Below are 22,096 nucleotides of genomic sequence, written 5' to 3' on the forward strand. Positions count from 1 at the left end.
CTGAGGACAGATATAGATGGCAATTGCCGGGTTTGTTCTTGCTGCCAAATGCTAATGATCTTTCATGATTAAAGCAACCTTTAATTTTTTTCAAATCCTATTATAACTTATCTAGTCACTAACAAAGTGGTGTATTTTTTTGGTACACGAAGTAGAACGAGATTCTGTTACCTGCATTTGATACTGAGATTAGAATCTCTGTTTTATGAGCTGACAAACTGTCATGAAGAGCAAAAGATAATAAATTTTAAATTTCATAACACCCCTTTACAAAATATGATTAATGTAAAAAAAAAAGCCATTTATTTACATTCACTTTCTCATGAAATCCCAACAGCCTAAATTTCAAATAATTTCTACAACTCAACAGCATGCAGGAACTTACCAGCACTTTGTATCTTTGAAGGCTCATCTTCATCTAAGTGTTCAAAAGCAGTGACAAAATCGTCCTCAATTGAAGAAACTGACTGATTAGTGTCATCATCTTCTCCATGGGACATCTCTGTTTGACATTTTTGCAATGAGTTTATTTCCACTGCATATCTTATGCCTGTGATATACTTGCTCAGCAAGGTAAATATATGATCAGCCTTGATCCTTGGGAATGAAAGAGGCAGTCTCATCACACAAAATACTTCAGGAAGTTGATTCTTGTAAAAAGAGAGCAACAAGAAAACAAACTTGGAATGATTTCAACTGTCAGGAGTAACAAGGGAGTCTTTCAATGCATGTTTATGAACAGTAAACAATTTATGAATGTTTTAAGGATAAGTAAATGAATGGAATAATGATATGAAAATAAGTGATTTTAGCTAACTTTTGTATTCTGAATAAAACAATCAAAGGGTTGTGTAACACAATTTTGATAATACATAGTCAAGAATTAACTAATTAAAGAATCTAAGTTAAAAATCTGTTGAGGAAGACAGTATTTCAAAGCATGTTTACGCTGAATAGTACTTCAGTCTAAAGAATATTTGTTTCTTCAAGGTATTTTTTACCTTATATGCAACATAACTAAATTTAACATATATGATTAGTCAATAGGGCTTTTAAAAGTTCACTTTAAGATTTATAATAGGAAATAATATAATTTAAAACATAATAATAATATTGGAAATAAAAATAAGGGAAATTATACAATTGACATTTATCACTGTAAATAATTTTTTAATAAGATGAGAGCCCACTGAGTCTTATGAATACTTGACCTTCTTATAATTTTTTGCACCTCTGTTTCAAGAACACTCTGCCAAAAACGAAAACTATATCAGAGCAGAGCAGAGATAGGCAACTTGACAAGTTTCATCTTCTTTCCAAATTGGCAGTGAAAGGGACTACAGACTAGCATAAGGATGGGATCAGCACCATAATTAATTATTCGTTAAATAGTTTCTGTTAGTAACGCAGGACTCGAAAGCACCAAGTTTATTTTGAGATTTTCTAACATTCAGTTGAAAGAAACCTCAGAAATATAACGGTAATACTATTGTGGCTAAGACTGCCCAAAACCACAAGCAAGACAAGTTGTGATACTACTAAACTCTTTATTAGGTCAAACATAACGACTCTGTAATTAAGGCAAGCAAGAAGCTACTAAATGTTTACCTGATGCTTCATGACATAAGGTTTTGCCGATGATTTCTTAACATCTTTTAGAAATATAACCTCGTTTTCTTTTAGTTTGCACAACTGGAGTGATTTCAGAACATCTGGAAGCTCCACAGAAACAGCTGCCAACTCCTGATTTAAGTATATAAACGCATTGAGAATACAAAGTGAAAAAATAACATGTAAATCACAATGTTTTTGACCTCATAGCCCCCCCCAAATAGCAACAGCTGCTAAATTTGGTAAACCTTCTCTTTTCTACCCTATTTTTTGTCCCATCCCCCACTTATTCTCTCCAACTGCGTGCTGTGTAAAGCTCACATGTGGTGTAAAGCTCACGTAAACAAGTTTTAATTCAGTCCATACTCAACTCCAGCACACTCTTCTACCAAAAGAAGAAATCGCAGTTGCTCATGGAAAGGAACAGGCTTAAAAGTCACAAAGTAGAATTTTGTAAGCACTAAAAAGCAGCTGCACATCCTACAGGGTACGTAATTAAAACAGAAGACTGAACTCGGCTAACAATGGTTCTCCATGGATCTCTACCTGCTTTTAGTGCGCTTTATTGGAATGATGTTTTAACCCCCAGCATAAAAACAAGGCCAAGGCACTCCTTTAAGCATGACCTTGGATAACTTTTAGGTTTACCTACTACAGAAAAGGCCCATGAAAAATTTAGGATTTTTTTTAAACAATCTCAACACTACTGATCTACATGATAGAAACCAAGCCTCCATAAACCTACTCAGCCCATTTTTTTCTAAATTTCATTTAACTAGACAATCATATAGTTTTCACACATACTTGAAAGAACGTCTAGCACTATTATCATTTGATGAATCAGCAACATTGATACACCTTTGAATACAAATGGATTCAAGAGTTTCTCTTTTTCATTTCCTCCAGCAATTTGTCTACTAAGATCTAGACAGAGTAGAAATGTAGAGCTGCACTGCAACCATGCATGTTATGGGTATATTGATATTTAAACTGCATGGGAAAATCATATCCTTAACTTCTTAAAATGGCACAGCACAACTCCATTAGTTTGAGGCACCCTTTTTAAAAGAGTATTTCCTCATTTAACTTCAGAACAAAACTTTAACGCGGGTCCCACCAGCAAGTCACAGCTAGTAAATTCAGTAAAGTTTCAGCTTTTCAGAAGCCAACTGCACAATTCTACAAAGGAGAAGGTTACAAACAAGAAACCTGATATATATAGGTTTTTAACAACAACAAAAAAAACACTCACAAAAAAAACTCAAAACCAAACCACAAACCCAGAACTAATCAACCCTCTCCCCAACCTCAATAACACCCACCACACAAAACGAAGCCCCCTTACACAATTTAAGTAAAGCGATGCAGACCATTCTAATACAAGACTGCTAATATTTCTAACAACTATAAAACACTGATCCTAATTATTAAAATAATTATTTTTTCAACCTTTCAACGATATTTAGAACTTAATTTTTTTAAATGCTCAAGATACACATGTCATTTCTCAAACACCCAAATTCCTCCATCTGAAAAATCAGGTACTACTAAGAAGAAATGACCAGTGCTAAAAAACATTACTTTCCAATACAGACCAATACATACAGTACCTGCAAATGAGCAGTACCCATCCCTTCAGCAAAACCTATAAATGTAATCTGTAAAATAAACACACAATTATAGTGAAGTACAGAAAGAACTTCAGTTTTCTGCAGATACTTAAAAGGTAAAAATTCAGCAAACTTTACCATAAGGCTTCATTCAACTGCATGAAAACCATACTTTAGGGTAGCATAGTTTGTTCAAACAGTAGCACAAAGTACTGCTATGCCATTTGACTCGTGAAAGGTCAGATCGAACTAAAAAGCCCTTACAACATTTAAAACCTACTACACAGAAATTTTTCTAGTGGCCTATTGGCTGGTATATACTCAGCAACACGTACAAGTCTCATTACATCTGTTAAAATAAACATGATTTTGCAAAGATCAGTGCTCATCTGTCCTTGCTTCAGGCTGGACACAAAAAACAGTTACAGTCTGAAATCTGTCCATGATAACGAACTGTAACACATGTGGATATACTGAAGAGAGCATAATGCCAAACATTATAGAAGTCACCATGTAAACTCATTAGCCAAAAGTCAAAACACAACAGATTACTTAAGCCACGTACTTGCATGCAATATCCAAGCAGATAAACCCCTAAAGTAAAAGAATGAAAATATTCAAATTCAAAAGGTCTTGTCAGGCTCAGAAACCCAGAGTATGCCAGAAATGTAACCTTTACCTCAAGTTTTTGAGCTTGTGAGCGGGGTAGATATTTTATCCCATATTCTCCCTTCCTCTGTCTACAGGTGTCTTGTATTGTTCAACAAGAACAGACCAAAGAGCATAAGTATTTTGTCTTATTCAGTGTCAGATCATGATCTATTTTGCATATTCAAAGTTTGTTTCAAATGCCACATTTCCTCAGTTCTCATTTAGTATTTCCTAATGACAAATCAATATAATGTATCTGCATGCTTAAAAAAAAACCAAAACCCAAAGCATTTAGTTTCAAAACAAAGGTTGTAAAAAAACAAATTTTGCTTCCAGTTTGTAAATATGGAATAAAGTACAAAGATTAAGAACTTCCACAGATGTTTGGACTTAAGGCTGATATGGCTTGGATCCAATTATTGCAGAGCACCATGCAAGAGACTGAAAGACTGAATGTTATGCATTGAAGTCACAGTTCTCAGTAAATTTGTAGCAGCTACTCCCTGTAAGGTAGTCAGTTGGTTCTCAAATTTAAAAACAGTAAAGAACACCACTGTTGACAAATGCTAATTATTAACTGGTTCAGCTACTTGATTGTGCACACATAGAATCATCGAATGTACGGAAGAGACAAATTCAGAAAATAAAATGGTGGAAAAAAGAATTCTGTTTTGAAAGTTATTTGTATTTTGAATATGTTATTTTAATGTGTGACCAAAAAATCCCCAGATTTTCTTTTAAAATGAAACTATACTAAAATATTAAAAATCCTGACTTCTTTATTTCAGAGGGTCTCACACCAGGAACCTACTGGTTATCCTTTATTTCAGTTATGACAAAATCATAAATTAAACAATGCTTTGCAGTAGCATTCCAAATAGCTCCAGACAAATTACAAGTCTCCAGTACTGTATTCACCATGTTAACCATAAACAATCCTGTTTGAGCATCTTGCTCTTCAACTCCTTCATCTTTTCTTCAACTCATAAATGTTTTATCTGTGCAATATCTGCAAGAAACCTTTCAACTTCTACATCTTTTAACCTGTACAGTACCTACAATATGAACTGAGTTTCTCCAGAGAAAAGGCAAAATAGTGAACAATTTAAAGGACTTGGAAAAAAAAACAGCTCTCCGAAAAACATTTTCGGAGGCTTTAGGGTTCATTGTTCTTGGGCTTTAGGGGAAATTTTTTTTCTTTTATGGGGGTTCGCTCTTTTGCCTTCTTATATGACCTTTCCTCTTCCTCAAGAGATTGATTCCAACCCTTTCCTTCTCCCATGGGATAAATTATTGTGTAAGATAGAGCAGTATGCAGGAGTTACAGCTTCACACAGATGAAGGCCAACCAGTTCATATGTACGCTGATGGGCCAGCATATTGCTGTCAGAGATCACACCACTGCTGAGTTTACCTATTTTTGCCTCCATGACACCACTAGCTTGGATTTCTTTCTTGTGCCCTAACTCCAGTTTTCACAGAAAAATAACCACCTTTTAAGACCTCTAAAATGTCTGAAATTAGTACACCAGTTCAAAAGGTTTTGGGGTGTAGAGGCCAGGGAGATGTAAAGGCCAACAGTCATTCACACTACTAGACTTTTCTTTAAACTAAAAATAGTGCCTGAAACATTATATTTGAAGGTTACCATCACCCATGGGTACAGAGGAAACTAATTAAAATGGTACAGGAAACCTAAATTCTGTTTTTTCTGAGTCTGAATAATTATCCTTGCAGCACTAACAACATTCCTTTAACATCGCTGTGCATATAGGTGTCCTTCCCGAGAAGAAAAAAAATATTAGTTCTGTAGCAGGATATCGACCCTTTTACATTTCCGTCAGAGGGCTCTCAAATGCTTGAGCAAATAAGGTAACTAATTATAGTCAGCTATCATTCTCCATAAGGGCCATCACTACAGGCATATAAAGCACGTTGTCAGTTCATTGCCAGGTATTTGCTACACACAAAAAACAAAGTGAGAGCCAGGAGGAAATGTTTGAGGGGGTTCATAGATTCTGGAGCATGGTCTGTCTGAATACACACAGACAAGCTTTTGTCTACTCCCTCACTGCTTATTTTTTTCCTTGCCTCTAATCTGTCACAGCTCTTAATTTTTCACAAATTCATGTTCTTGCCTGCTCCCCAAACATTTCATACCATCACAACCTCACCAACAACAATCCCAAAAGCCCTGATATTATCCAGGCAATCCTAGCTCATCTCTGCTGGTCATACAACCTACCTCTTGCCTTCTGCCTACTGCTTTTTATCCAATTATCCATCTTCTCTAAGCATTTCCTGAGTCTTTTTTGATTTGTTTCCCCCTATCTTGCCTCCACCACCTGGAAGGTCCAGGCCATCCTCTCCTTTAAGCTCCTTGTCAGGCCTGTCAACCACTATTTAGGAGTCTTCTAAATCACTTATTACAAGATACATTGTACATGTCGCTTCTTAATTTTTTCTTTTCCCTTTAGAGAAGCTGCTGTTAGTCTGGTAACTCAAAAAGCTCTAGTCATTCCTCCTCACAGCTATAGATTTGCCTAGACAGTCCTGCATTCTGCGTTTCCTTCTCCAAACCTCGTTTAGCTTTTGGCCCATCTGTATTAATGTAAAAGATGTCCAGATCTGCAATGCTGAGACTTCAGCTTTTAGTGCTGAGCACAGAGCAAGCAAGCACCATCACTTTAACTTTTATCTTCAGACTTGGATCACAATGTTCCGCTGCTTTGTTAGGATGCCATCCATATCACCTGGATCACAGGAGTGCTCACAAATCCAGTAGACCCAGTTATACAATTCTTACCAAATCATCTATCTACACATTTGGGTTTCTTTTAGTTTCACAACTAAATCCTACAAAGCAGAGAAACATCCTCTTGAAATGTCACAGCTCTTTTCAAGACAACAGTGACTATATTCAAGAATGACAACAGAGGGTACAGATTTTACGGCCAGTAACTTGCAACATTGTTCACATTTACTATTCTTCAACTTCCCATACTGCTTCAAGCTAAATCATTTCCTATCATGGCCACAGAATATATATAAATGGTCAGGTTATGCCAAACCTCAATAAAATTTTCTTGATCTTCCCGATTCAGACATTCTTCTGCTGACAGACTGCATAACTCTTTCCTGCTGTGTATCAGTGACTTCATAGAGTGCAGTACACCTTCACCAAAACTCTGAAAAACAAACAAAAAACATAAGACAAAAAAAATGCATTTTCAGTTTTGGATACAGGCTCCTTCCATCTATTCCCCACCTTCCATAGGTTTCACTATTCTAAGTACTATTTCAAGTTACTTTGTCTATAGGTCACCAGGTTTAAAGTTTAAATTTACTTTAGGACATGGAACCAAAGCAGGTGATTTGTTTTCTTGAAGAAAAGAAAGAGAGACAACTTTATTCCAGACGAAGCTGATCATTCTGTATTAAAAAAAAAGGTGAGAACATGCAGACTTGGAAAAAAGAAACAGATATCTCTACAAAGAAATCCAAGACCCATCTATTCCTTGAATTAAAGCCTGTATATGGAACTCTTCCATCAGCTTTTCCTTATAAAGGATGAAAAGCAATTTAGCCAAGAAAAGTAATGGAAGTGTCTTTGAAAGTTAGACATTCTCCTTTCCCATTCTTTGAAGAATATGAAACAATTACGACTTAATTCCATGTAAAGTGTAAATCCCATGTCACTTCTTGAAACACTTCTTATATTTACACTTATGGTGGCATGCAAGTACCCACAGATGGCTAAAAAAGGCTTAAGAATCTAAGACTTTCTCCCAGAGCAACAAAGTGCAGCAGAACAATAGAATTATCATCATTGGTATCTGAAGTCAAATAAAAGAAGAAAGAACAACAATAAAACCCAGTTCCTTCATCTTGTAGGGGAAAAACAACATCCTCTCACTTGTTTTAGGGAGTCAGCAATCTTTTTTATTTTAAAATTGTCATTTGCCTAGGAAATGGTAAGGTTAAGAAGGAAAATAGAGTCATATCGTTATAAATTTTCATCCAGTTATTTATTCTTTTCACAAGTGCCCTGTTAAAAATAAAGCAAGAAATGAGTGTGTCCAACTTATTACAAGTTATTTCAAATTTGCACTGCTTTTTAAACAATAGTATGAGTGTTAGATAGCCAAACTTAGTCAGAGAATGTTTTGCATTTCCGCAAGTGCCACAGCAAAAACAAACCTTCTGTGGTAAAAGCCGATCTTCCATATGTCCTGGGTTTGGCTGGGATAGAGTTAATTTTCTCCATAGCAGCTGGTACAGTGCTGTGCTTTGGATTTAGTAAGAGAATAATGTAGATAACAGAGCGATGTTTTCAGTTGTTGCTAAGTAATGCTTACGCTAAGTCAAGGATTTTTCAGCTTCCTGTGCCCTACTGGTGAGCAGGTGCACAAAAAGCTGGGAGCGGATAAAGTCAGGACAGCTGACCCAGGCTGGCCTAAGGGATATTCCATACCATATGACATTATCCTCAGTATATAACTGGGGGGAGTTTGCCAAGAGGACAATTGCTGCTCGAGACCCAGCTGGGCATTGGTCATCAGGTGGTGAGCAACTGCATTGCGCATCACTTGTTTTGTATATTCTTTTTTTATTATTCTTTTTTTATCATCATCACTATTGTTACTACTACTTACTACTATTGTTACTACTACTTCCTTTGTCAGCCTATTAAAATGTCTTTATCTCAACCCACAAGTTTTACTTTTCCTTTCATTCTCCCCCCCATCCCACTGGAAGGGGGCAGTGAGCAAGGGACTGAATGGTACCTGGTTGCTGGCTGAGATTAAACCACAACATATTACAGTTAAACCTCAAAAAATATTTTTTTACCTCTGTAGAAAAGATATTATCAAGTGGGAAGCCCAATTATTATAGCACAGCCAGTGTCACCATGCCTGCCCCCATGACGATACAAAATTAGCACAGAATTTCTAGAATGAGCAGACAAAAGAAAAACAAACTTCACTTCAGGATCCTTGAAATTACCTAAATGTTTTTCAGAATGTTAGCAAATAAGAGCCAGGCTACTACCCAGACAGTCAAGGAAAACTGACACTAAAGCAGTCAAAACAGTTATTTTTATGGAAAAGTAACAGTTGAACTATTTTAAAACACACTTAAGGCATTTATCAGGACATATAAAGTAAATTAATGAACTGTTCATCTAATTTCTACTTTCATCTATTCCTTTGTCCTCCACGTGTTTTGTTGCCATTTACCTTCACATTTTATTAATATATCTTTGTACTTTCCAAAATGTGCTGGCAGTGCATTCCTCTCTGATTCCCTGGATCTTCCAAATTTACAGGGGTGCAATACCAATATTGCTCAAAGACTCTCCCCCAGTAATTCCTCCACTCGTGTCAAACAAATCCTTTCTGACATCAAGCAAGCATGTTGAAATGTCTCATTTTCAGCTTCTACAATAGTTACACCAGCCATAGCACTCAAAATAGTAATTAAAAAAAAGTCATACAACATGACCTGCTAATTTTCTGCAGATCAACAGTGACACAGTTTGAGAAGAGCTCATCATTATTCCCCAGAAGTTAGGTTTTCTAAGGCTACAAACTATTACATATATCTTATTTGTAAGCAAATACTCTTCCCTAGTTTAGGATCCTGAAAGGCAAGATGGATAATTAGAACGGAGTATTAGGAACTACTGAGGTGAAGAAAAATTCAAGTTTTTTAAAAAATACTAAGCTTAAGTGGGAGAAAAAGAAAGATGCAACAACTGGAAAAATCTCCCTCAGGTCTGGAAGAACCAGCATACAAGACTCTGTAGGTCTGCTATCACACTGATGGTGGCACTACATAACGAGATAAGATATCCATATTTAAAAAGGAGAAGGAATGAAGTGATGCGTGTTTTTAAGATCACCCTAATCAATATAAAAAAAGTTCAGAATACAGGAAAAAAAAATGTAAACTGACAGGCACAATACATATATAGAGAAAAACAATCTATCTGGACTTTCATAGATTATTTACAATGCAATAAATGAAGAGTTAACAAAACCAGAAAAAGGCTCAGTTTACTGAAAAAGCTGGTTTTGGAAAAGAAGAATTTGCCCAAATGGACATAGCAAAGGGGTTTTCTGAGGGTATAGCAGATGTAGATCTTTAACTGGGTAACCAAATTCATCACAATTTATCTTGAGACTGAAGTCAAGCATCATCTTCATTAATAAATTTAATGAGGGGGAAAAAGCAAACATAGATGAAATCTGACGATAATTCGAAGTAAGCAAGCATTATCAGTTAAGAGGAAAAACAGTGAATCACACAGAAGAACTGGCTCAATGCAAGAGTATTTTAAAACACAGCCAAAGAGAGTTCAAACTTATGCCCTTAAAAACTAAAAGCAAGCTTTAAAATAAAATTGCAAATTCAGAAGCTGGGAAAGACTTGAGTTGACTTCCTAATCACATTATAGCAATGAATGGTCAATATGATACAACACTGCAAACAGCAAACACGACCGTAGTACGCATCCTCTAATGAAGTTGCTGACAGAGTCACTGAGAAGGACACTCTGGGTGATTGCACATACAGTATCATCCACATGTAAAAAGAAGATTAACTCACAACAAGCACAGAAAGTAGGACTATGAAGGATAATCTCTGGAATGCAGAGGCTTTCATACAAAAGCAGACTAAAACATTAGTTTACACAGTTTCCAAAACCCAAGGCTAACAGAGGACAGATTTATTGTAAAAATATCAAAAGAGTGAACACCCGGAAAAGAAAAAGCAACTGTTTAAGCTGAAGAATGACGTCTACGAAGAGGTATACAATTGCTGTGACTAGCTTCAGGACAGAGTTCATTAAATTCTTGGCTATTATAGCAGTTTGGTTCAAAAAGACTTAAAAACTGCAACAGGGCAGTTTGTGGGTTTTTTTAATTCCCCTTCGTTAACTGTGAGATTATGTTTCATAACTTTTTCATATTCTTATCAAAATTGTGCTTGTGACACCAAAGGGCTGGACTCAATTTCAGAGAAATCCTCCTATCCAACAGACAATGAAAGCACGTTCTCTCACAACTCCCATCTAGGAGACACACAACTACATTAAAAACTGAAAAGCAGCAAGTTCCCAAGACTATCAGCTCAGTTCAGGTGAAGACAAGAGGTCATTTTCACAAAAAGCTTGATTTCTTTTTATAAACAGTACAACTACTTCCAGTATACATTGACATATGGGGTAAAAAAGCCAAGCAATCTACAAAGCTGTACTTGCTGGGCCTGTGTACTCCCTCCTCACACAAATTTTAAAGTCACAAATCCCACAAGAAATCCTATTTCAATGGTGAGCACAGATTTCAAACTTACTAAGCTGTACTAGCGGGAAAAACAAAAATATTCTCAAACGTGCACAGAGCAAGACATATTTGAACAATGAAAACCCTGTCATGCCACCAGCTCAAATAAGCAACTCAAAAGTTTTGCATTGTCTCCTTTGTGGTGAGCAAATGAAGATGTCATTATCTACAGACCCTTCACAGTCCACTAGAGGAAATTTTGTACTAATTGGTCTCATGAACTGTCCTAAACTGCTCTCTAACATTTCAAACAACCCACAAACTTGTAAGATGCCACAATCTGCAGAGAAAGCAAGTTCCGTGCAGGAGACTCATCTTTGCTCTTAAGTAACAAAACAGCCCCTCCGGTTTTGATGTGCAGTGAGATTTAAACAGACTGTATATTTTGAAGTAATTTTGTAAAAAAGGAAACTTGGGCTTTAAATTTGCATACCACAACCATGCACTGTCTTCTAAGAGCTATTGCTGCAACAATTCTCACTAAGAATCACTAAGAGACGTAAATCAGAACTGAAGCTGTGAATCAACAGAAGATGAAACTGCAATTTTGACCACCCTACCACCTGGCTCTGCGAGAAAGGACTGAAGTTCCACTCTATAATCTAAGTAGCTGCCTCTCAGGGAAAAATCAAGAGGAGACAGCCACAGGTCAAAACATCAGAGTCTGACTATATGAAAATGTAGAATCCTGCAAGACACCTGTGAAGGGTCAAATTGATGCTCCTAGAACCACACAGTCCAGAATGCTCAATAGCAATTGACTGAGCAGTTCACAAAGCTAATATTTTAGGTTACCATGAGAATTACTAAGGGATTACTGGTCACCGTCATTGTTAGAAAGATGTTTCTGCAACCCAAAGATCAAAAGTCCTAGGGGGGTTGGTTTGTCTTGTTTTGTTCTTTAAATTGAAGAGGAAAAAAACCCAAAAAGTGTAGACTGAAGAAGTCCTCTAAAATCCAGCTCATGTTCAGGTTAAGAAAGCAAAATTACTTGACTGTAGTTAAAGAACTATACTTGAGCTGGAGACATAAAACAGAAGTTTTTATACCGTGTGTCTTAATGTGAAAGACTATCATTCATAATTACAAACCGCTTAATGTATGACAGTTAACATTCCATATCAGGGCCTAGAATAACTGAATACCTGCCTGGCAGTCTCATAATGCTTACCTTTGCCTTCAAGTAGTTTCTACACGACCTATACTACCAATACTGTTTCCTTAAAACAACAAAATCTGCTTGCAGAACAAAATAACGCAATTTTCACATGACAAGATATGCCCACTTTCTCCTCTTAAGTACTGCACACACTTGCAAGTAAAGTAACCAGGAAAGATCTAAAAAATACTCATCTGTATTTGACTACTTTTAAAAATACAGTTTGATAAATAAATTTGTCCCTTCAGGATAATCAAATGAAAGTTGTAGTTTAAGTCCTTATAGAAGTTTCAAGAAAATTCAAGAAAGAGTACTTATGTTCTCCAAGCTAAGCTGACAAAATCAAAAAGAATAAATAAATAAATAAACACTGTTGGAAAAAAATACTAATATCATTCATAAGTGCTAGACTTATTTTCTTTTTTCACCAAAGCACTGCCTTCATGTGAACACAAGAATAAGACAGTAAAGAAACCAAGATCTAAAGATAACGATATTACAGTAAACCCTAACATAGACATCACAGAACAGTTTTCAATGAACAACACATATTTATATTTTAATATATAACACAGAAACTTCAAAAATATGTGCTTAACATAAAAGTTATACTCCAATAAACACAGCAAATTTTAGCAAGTAAATACATTCTGACTTCACTGGACCACCTTAAAACAAAAGGCAAAGACAAAAGGTTAAAGCATGAACCCCTTCCTTAAATTATTCTCAGTTCAACTACACTAAATAAGCCAAAGCATAAAGCAAAGGCAGTTTCTTTGCCTCCCTGAAACGTTAAGACAACCAAAATTAAAATATATAAATGAAAAAAAAAATACAACTTACCCAAAAAGCCCCAATCAAATCTACCAGTTCACTCAGATCATTATTAGACTATTGTGATAAAGATTAAAAAAGCTCTGAAAATGTTTTAAAAAAGATACAGATAATTACCTTTTTCATAGATATTCTTGGTTTCATTCGATTGCTCTGAGCCCTGGAGTACATATCCATGATTTTTACCAATCTTAGTATTTGATGAAAGAAATCAGCTCAAATACCTATGAAAAACATTTATACTTGATTATTTTAATTTTCCTCATTTAGTTTGTATGCTTCTTGAAAACGCAAATAGACAAAACAGCAATCAATGAAAACAATTTAAAAGTAATTTAAAACTGAGAAAGATTAAACAGCACACAATCCATACTGAGTATTGCCTTTGAAAAAGTACTGCCTTAACGATTTCTAAAACAATGACATGTAAAACACACCATACAGTTAGTTTCAACATTTTTCTTCAACTAGATTTCAAGGCTGCATTGAGGGTGGGAGGAACATTTAAGTTAAATACTGTTCCACTATTGCTGGTACTCTGGGGAAGTTAATTAGCAGATTCCTGTACCATAGAATGCACTGGAACTACCCTTCAACAATCTCAAGAGGAAAATGTACTACTTACCCACTCAACCAACTACTGTTTAGCACTTCTGTCAACCAGAAGTACTACAGGCAAACATGTGACTCCTGTTTAGGCTAACATTTATCAACTTTCTTCTCTGGCACTGCTCTGAGCAGTCCTGCCTCTGCTGGCAAAACACTGGGGACCAAAGATGCATTTACCAGCACTCTCACTTCACCAAAGTAGGTCAGAAGAGCTTCTGCTTGAGTAAGCTACCCTTTACTATTCCTATTCTTACATCTAATTCTAACGACAAGAACAAAAAAAAAAAAAAAAAAAAAAGGCAATGAAATGAAACAGAATAATCTCGTTTATTTTGTTAATCTCTACATTCCCAAAACAGGCAATAAACATATGGCATTAATAAAGACAAACAGTATGCGCTGGGTTTTTAAGTTCTATGGAAGTTTTCATACTTCATCTTTTCCCATATTCACACAATTTGGCCAGGAAAAAGCTCCTACACGATACAAAACAATCAGGTAAGGAGCAAATGCACATAAAAATGACTGCAAAATAAGAAACAAACACCAAGACATCAGAGTATAGGTCTCCTTTGCACAACTGACCAGACTGGTTTTCTCAATCTCATAACAAGCACATATTTAACCTTTATAAGGGAAAGAAATCTTCATATGGGTTTGTTCTCGAGTCTCTGTAATTTAAATAAGAAGATGAGTAGTGGCATCAAGCAATTGTATTCTTCATCTTTCCCCCCAGCACCTCTAAAATTAAAACCTCCTCAAGAATACAATATCAAGAGATTATTAGGTACATCTATTCACATTCCACCTTGATTTCTGCTTTCCTTCATACAGATGAAATTGACAGAAGCTTAGGAAAAAAGTCACACTTTTGTAAATAATCTGCAACATTGGGGAGCACAGTATCCCTCTTAACTGGATGTCTGAAGTTCTGAAAACTAAGAGGATGACATGTAGCAGCTAGGTAAATGTTAGACAGATTATATATATGAAATACAACAAAAAAGAAACCCATTCCACTTGTCCCTACTGCTCTATCTTAAAAATCCACGCTGCTAAATCTCATCATAACAGGGAAACACTGTTAGACACATCCTTGTCCTAAGACAAGCCATCTATGGGAAAAGCTGGTTTCTTCATGCAGGGTCAAGTGAATTACTTGAACTCTACATCTTTGGACTGATCGCTCCATGCAGCAATTTTAACAAAGCCTGGCACAGCAAGATCATGCAAATGACTTTATAGCCATGTTGAATCCCACAGTATTTACTGAGGTACAGTAGTCTTCGCTTACACTGCCTTCAGACAGTAGGTTAAGCATTTTCCTGTTGCATCAGCTGGTAAACTCTGGAGACCCGGGCATCAACACAGAACAACCTGCAGTGTTACCCACCTCATGAAACCAACAAACTTCTAAATCACACCACAAATGCTCTGAAGGATGCTTGACAGAAACTGTACTGGTTTATCAACACACCACCATAACCATTTTGTCTTACCTGCATCCAGTCCTCCAGTAATTGAATCACGCAGGTTCTCTCCACCACCTGTAGCATCTCAGCTCTCTGTTGCCCATTTCAGAAAGGTCTGAAGGATCCCTCTTCTCCAACAATGCAACAAAACCTGCAAGTGTTTTGTAATATAAGTTTTAATATATAAAATTTTTATCCATTTTCAAAGAACAATGGTCCAATCATCTGAGAAGTACCAAAACTTTAGAACTAACTGGAAAGGAAGTGACTATCAGAACGGCCTGGAAATAGCACGTTTCTTGTGTAAATAAAGCTCTACAGTTTCAAAATTATACTTACTTCTGCATAGCATATTTGACTACTAGATTCAATTTAAACTCAAAATAAGGGGCAATAAATGGCAGAGTACCAGAAGAGGAAGAGGACCTTCCTGTTACTGAATAACTACCAGTAGACACAAAAAAAAAAAAAAAACAAACAAAAAAAAAAATCCTGTGAATAACTGATAAACAGCCACACTAAGTCCAACCTTTCCAGCAAGCTGGATCACCTTAAATACATTTTCCAGTGATTTTTTGAGGAACGCCTTTCTCATCAGACCATGTAATAAGCATTTAGTTACCTTTTCCAATCTTGTTTGAATGTATGTAAGGAGGAAAATAAAAGAGTGAAATCATCTTAAGGGAATCCAACAGGAATTTTGCCATGGATCTCACTTCTTTGTAGAAATTTATCCTATGTCTAAATTTATTAAAAGCAAGTGTGTATTGACAATCCCTGGCTGACAGAAAGGAAGAAAATTTATTTTTTGCCTGTGAAGTGCAAATGCACTGAGCAAATCTCTAAAAAAGCTATATGAGCACGTGTACACGCACACATCTACTTTAAAAGCATACAAGGACAAGGGGAGTTAGAGTCATATAAACAATAAATCTGAACCATACATAATTTGTTCTTATTAAATTACATTTCCAATAAAAGATTCTAACTCAGGGCAACAGTGTGTATATGATAATGTTTTTAAAATTTTTTTTTGCTGTAGTACTGTTAGAAAAAAAGAAATCTTTCTTTTCAAGCAGATGTAATTTTTTTTACTTCAATGCAATGACTTGAAGCAGCCAACAGAACTTTGCTGATGATTTACAAGTCAGGTCTAATCAAATACTAAACTGTGAAACATTAGTTCCAAATATCAAATTTAAAAATACCTTAAAAACAGGATGTATTCTTTCATAACCTTGGCAAAACAATTGCTTTTGAAAATCAGATGAAATAAGTCTACACCCACAAGCAGGCAGAACAGTCTAAGGGATCCTTTTCCGTTTCTTCATTCTAAAGGCTTATCACTTTCATTAATTGTGTTGGCAGCTTTGAAAAATTCTGTTTTAAAAAATAATAAGTTGTCTTTACGCAGCCACATTCACGCTAAGAAAGAAGGAGGGGGAGAAACATCTCTGTGAGTCAGCATTAGTAACAATAATGAAAGGCTGATTTTTCTTTTTCTTGTTTGGTTCTAACTGGTTTACATTGTATTTTTGTCACATAAGACACATGACATGAATACCAAGCTTCACCAGTTTCAAAAGTTTCATTTCCTCTGCCTAGGTCATCACTAAAAATCATTGCCTCCACCTTCCTCTCGGTCCTGGCTCTGGATTCTCAAATACGGCTTGAGAAAAGAATTACTACTCATCGTACAAGAAATATTCATTAGACTAACATTTGTGGTTTGTGCAATTAACTTCTAAGTTTCTGTCTTTTATTTTCTTGTGCATTTGTACATAGCACAACCAAACCAACAGGGGTGGGAGTATTATTTTCTTAGCAGGAGTATTCCCTCACACAACCTGATTTCCCCTAAGACAGAACACCAGATAATAACTTGTTTAGGAGACACTTTTTTTTTCCTCTCCAGATTATATCATACCAAATGATTAGCAGAAATTAACAATCTAACCTATTTTATTATTTTTCCACACTAACACTTTCCACCGCTGTACTACTTCAACTGCCCATAGATTTTAAAGAATCCCCAAAGAAATTACAAGGCATCAACCAAGACAGCATAATTTAACTATAATGCTCAAAAAATCATCTTGAATGCAGACCAAGAAGCTCACCTGAACAAATGGGACTAACGTTATTTGAAAATACTTACTCAAAAATTAATTAAATATTGGCAGTATCTCTCACTAGAGTCTAACTGGTACAAATCTGAAATAGTCATGCATATACGAAGCACATTAAGATTCTTCCCAAGTGTAACATTGATAAACTAAGTGTATTGTGTTACCACTGATTTTAGTACCACTGATCTTTCCCAAATACAACAGAACTTTTTTCTGTTCCTCCTTATCTTGCTCTGGAAATATCTTGGGGCTTCAATAAGAAAGCTGTAGTACCATACCTACAGTTCATAACTCTTCGCCTTTGGATACTGAGAGAAAACAGAGAAAGGTACTTCAGTCCCAATAAAGAATCACAGAACCACTGAGGTTGGAGAAGACCTCTAAGATCGTCAAGTCCAACTGTCAGCTCAATACCACCATGCCTACAAAACCACGTCCCAAAGTGCCACATCTACGCCCTTTTTTAAAACATCTTCAGGGAAGGAGATTCCACCGCTTCCCTGGGCAGCAAGTTCCAATGCTTGATCACTCTTTCGGTATAAAAATTTTTTATAACACCCCACCTAAAACTTCCCCTGACACAACTTGAGGCTATTTTCTCTTGTCCTATCACTTGTTACTTGGGAGACCAACATCCACTTCAGTACAATCTCCTTTCAGGTCGCTGTAAAGAGCAAGAAATTCTCCCCTCAGCCTCCTCTTCACTAAGCTAAACAACCCCAGTTCCCTTAGCCACTCCTCATAAGAAAACCCCTCAAAAGAGCCAAGAAAGCAAACAAACAATGCTCGCTGTTCCTCCTCCCTTCAGGGAGGAGAGGAATTGGGAGGAGGACGTGAGAGGGGAAGGAGGAGATACTTTTTAAAAAAGTGAAATGTTGAGAACGGGCTGAACTTCTTGAACCCGTGTGCATCAAGCACAAGGCAACCAAAGCAAGAGGTAACGTGAACGGATTTACCCTCCGGGCCTCCACCACAGCACAACGAGCACGAGTTGTTCTACAGCCCGGACCCCAGCCAACCCCAGCAGAGGGGGTCACCGGGCTCCCCACCAGGGCGCTCCACCTCTGGACCAGCAAGGGGACTGCAGGGAGGGAGGAAAGGGACAGGGAGGGGAGGAGAGGGAGAGAGGAGAGGAGAGGAGAGGAGAGGAGGGGAGAGGAGAGGAGAGGAGAGGAGAGGAGAGGAGAGGAGAGGAGAGGAGAGGAAGAAGGCAGAAAGGAGGAGAGAAAGGATGGAATTAAGAGAGAGAGAGAAAGAAGGCAGAAAGGGATGCTGCGAGCTCCCCTCCGGTGCCCGTGGGGAGGTGCGCGGCCCCAGGCCCCGCCAGCAGCGCCCCCCCCCCCCCCCAGCAGGGAAGCGCTGCGGGGGATGCTCCGCTCAGCCCGGGGCACCTGCGGGCACAGGCCGCGCCGGGCGGGAATGGCGGGTTCCCTCGCGCCCCCGGCGGGGCGGGACAGGGGGAAAGAGCGGGGGGGGCGCCGCGTACCTGCCCGCGTCCTCAGCGCGCGGCGCCCGCAGCCACTGCACCGCCCGCAGGCGCCGAGCGCGCGCCCGGCCCCAACTCTGGCCCCGCCCCCGCTGCGAGACGCCGCTCTCGCGACGCTTCCGCACCAGCCCCGCCCCTCCACACACGCAGTCGCGCGCACCACCCATTGGCGGGACGGGACGGGGGGGTGGAGCGTAGGGCGTGTCTGTGCGCGCGCCCGCTTTGGGCAGGGGGAGGAGAAAGCTAATCCAGTTCCAACTCTCCTGCCATGGGCAGGGACGCCTACCACCAGACCAGGCTGCCCAAGACCGCATCCAACCTGGCCTTGAACACCTCCAGGGATGGGGCAGGCACAGCTTCCCTGGGCAACCTGTGGCAGTGCCTCACCAACCTGATTGTGAAGACTTTCTTCCTAATGCCTAATCTTCCCCCTTCCAATTTAAAGTCATTCCCCTTAGTCCTATCCCTACATGCCCTTGTAAAACATTCCTCCCCAGCTTTCTTGTAGCCCCTTCAGGTACTGGAAGGTCACTATAAGGTGTTCCTGGAGCCTTCTCCAGGCTGAATAGCTGCAACTTTCTCAGCCTGTCCTCATAACAGAGCTGCTCCAGTCCTCTGATCATCTCCATGGCCTCCTCTGGACCCATTCCAACACTTCATAGAATCACAGAATCACTAGGTAGGAAAAGACCTCTTGAATCATTGAGTCCAACATCGAGTCTATGTCCTTCTTATGTTGGAGATTCCAGAACTGGACACAAAACACCAGGTGGGGTCTCATGAGAGTGGAATAGAGGGGCAGAATCCCCTCCCTCAACCTGCCATCCATGCTGCTTTTGATGCAACCTAGGATACATTTGGCCTTCCAGGCTGTGAGCACACTTTGCCGGCTCATGTTGAGCTTCTCATCAATCAGCACCCCTTTACTACAATGATCAGAGGGCTGGAGCACCTTCTGTACAAGGACAGTCTGAGAGAGTTGGGCTTCTTCAGCCTGGAGAAGAGAAAGCTCCAAGGAGATCTAATAGTGACCTTCCGGTACCTGAAAGAGGCTACAAGAAATCTAGGGAGAGGCTGTTCACAAAGGCTTGTTGTGATAGGACAAGGTGAAATAGGTATAAACTGGAAAGGGTTAGGCTGGACATAAGGAAGAATTTCTTCACCATGAGAGTGGTGAGGCAGTGGCACAGGTTGCCCAGGGAAGTTGTGGCTGCCCCATCCCTGGAGGTGTTCAAGGCCAGGTTGGATGGGGACTTGGGCAGCCTAGTCTGGTGGGAGGTGTGTCTGCCCATGGCAGGGGGTTGGAACTAGATGATCTTTAAGGTCCCTTCCAACCCAAACTATCCTATGATTCACAGGTGTTACGGGGTCTCAGCGGGCCAGGCCATGTTCCACACTCCTCTCACAGGGGCAAAGCCTGCCTTGTGCCTGCTTGTCTGTGAGAGGGACGCCGTGCATGTCCCCATCAACTCTGCCGCACAGGGTCTTCCCAGGTGTGCTCCCAGAGCAGGGCTAGATTGGGGTAACAGCCCCCCTCCGGGCACAGCCCCTGGGCAGCCTCTGCAGGTGGTCCTGCTCAGGTCCAGCAGAGGTGTGGGTCAGCAAAGGCATAACCAGGATCTGCTCTGCGAGGAGGGGGTAGACTTCAGAGGTGGGTCTTTCCTCCCCAGTCAGTCTAGATCATACAATCATCAAGGCTGGAAAAGACCTCTAAGATCATCTAGTCCAACCATCAGCCCAACACCACCTTGCCCACTAAACCATGTCCCAAAGTGCCACGTCTACAAGTTTTTTGAACACCTCCAGGGATGGAGGTGTTCACCTCCACCAGTTTCCTGGACAACTTTCTCCAATGCTTCACCACTCTTTCAGTAAAGAAATCTTTCCTGATATCCAATCTAAACCTGCCCTGGAGCATCTTGAGGCCATTCCTCTTGTCCTATTCACCTATCACTGGACTGGATGCTGGCGTTTGGTTGCTCAAGATAACCTTTCATATGCCAGGTTTGCTTTCCAGCTGGCTCGGCAGAGTAGATGGATTAGAGGCTGGAGCGTGGTTTTAGTTAGAGGAGGAACAGACAGAAGAGTGTTAAACTAGGACTGAAACTGCTGTGTCCCTCCTCCCTCCCCACTCCTTCTTAAACTCAATGCTGCTGGATTTCTGTATGTGTTATTTATCTCGGTGAATATGCAATTGATTTTCAAATGCTCATGAGTTATAATGAGGATATGTATGTAAGCAAATGTGCTGTTGGGGCCTGGAATTCGTTTCTATTTCAGTGGAAACAGTAGTCTCATGTAGTTTCCCAACATTACTCCATTTCAGCAGCAGCTCATTCACACATTATCCTGACAACAATAAGGAGGATACAAATCAGGAAGAATGTTGAATGATGTGTGATGGATGGCCTAACGTTGTCAGCTAATGACTGTCTCTCCCCAAAAGAGAGACTCCCAGAATCCAGACACATCTTTCTGAGACTCTGCATATGAAACTAGAGCTCAGGAGGAAGAACAGCAGCAACAGAGTTCCACTGTGATTACAGGCACAGACAAAGCAGCATGTGGTTGCAACAGCTTTTAGAAGACAGAAGTGAAGGAGCCCCTGAAGCTGAATTCAGCAAGAATCCAAACCTTTGCATACTGGGGAAAGGGACAGGGAAGAAAAAAGGGGGAAAAAAAAACATAAAAAGAAAGTCTAACATGCCTACATTGCAGAGAGAAAGACATGACAGAGAGAGACTACCCTGACTTCCTTATCAGTTAACACTTTTCTGCTGGGTACCACCTGAGCCCTGTAGAGAAAACATGAGAATTTTTGCTAGTGGACCACCATTGCTTTTCTGGACAGTCCTGGTTCTGTGTAGCTTCTGTTTTTACTTAAGCTGTGGCTTTTAATTCTGTTTAGTACTTGATGATGTGCTCTTTCTGGGCTGTGTAATCATTTTACACACTTTAGAAGTCAGAGGATGTATATGCATTTACTCATTTTGCCAACAGGTAGAGGAACTACATTTTAATTTACCCTAAAAATAATGACAAAGTGCACCAGCCATGCACAGACAAGACAGATAAAAGAAACGGGATTACTGGTTCTAAAGTATGTCACAGTGTTACCTAAGTGGAACAATAAAAGGTTTCTCTCATTCCCAGGGACTGCAGGTCTCTGTAGCACAGGGAAATAGT

General features: G+C 39.0%; 1 protein-coding gene across 10 annotated transcripts in view; it reads right to left on the minus strand.

Moving 5' to 3' along the window:
* The window catches only part of AKAP11 (A-kinase anchoring protein 11), a 55,461-nt gene extending 36,465 nt beyond the window's left edge, over positions 1-18,996 (minus strand). For all 10 annotated transcript variants that reach the window (XR_008448848.1, XR_008448851.1, XR_008448847.1 and 7 more), the window contains exons 1-7: positions 18,911-18,996; positions 15,323-15,446; positions 13,332-13,438; positions 6,944-7,060; positions 3,222-3,269; positions 1,609-1,743; positions 386-650 (exon numbers count right to left, since the gene is read on the minus strand). Coding sequence is in view for 7 of the 10 variants with exons in the window: in XM_054060535.1 (XP_053916510.1) it covers positions 386-650; positions 1,609-1,743; positions 3,222-3,269; positions 6,944-7,060; positions 13,332-13,391 (625 nt within the window). In the remaining 3 variants the exon portion in view is untranslated. The remainder of the gene's footprint in view (positions 1-385; positions 651-1,608; positions 1,744-3,221; positions 3,270-6,943; positions 7,061-13,331; positions 13,439-15,322; positions 15,447-18,910) is intronic.
* Positions 18,997-22,096: the final 3,100 nt, after the last annotated feature.

The sequence above is a fragment of the Cuculus canorus genome, chromosome 1 (assembly GCF_017976375.1).
Source record: "Cuculus canorus isolate bCucCan1 chromosome 1, bCucCan1.pri, whole genome shotgun sequence".
Taxonomy (NCBI): domain Eukaryota; kingdom Metazoa; phylum Chordata; class Aves; order Cuculiformes; family Cuculidae; genus Cuculus; species Cuculus canorus.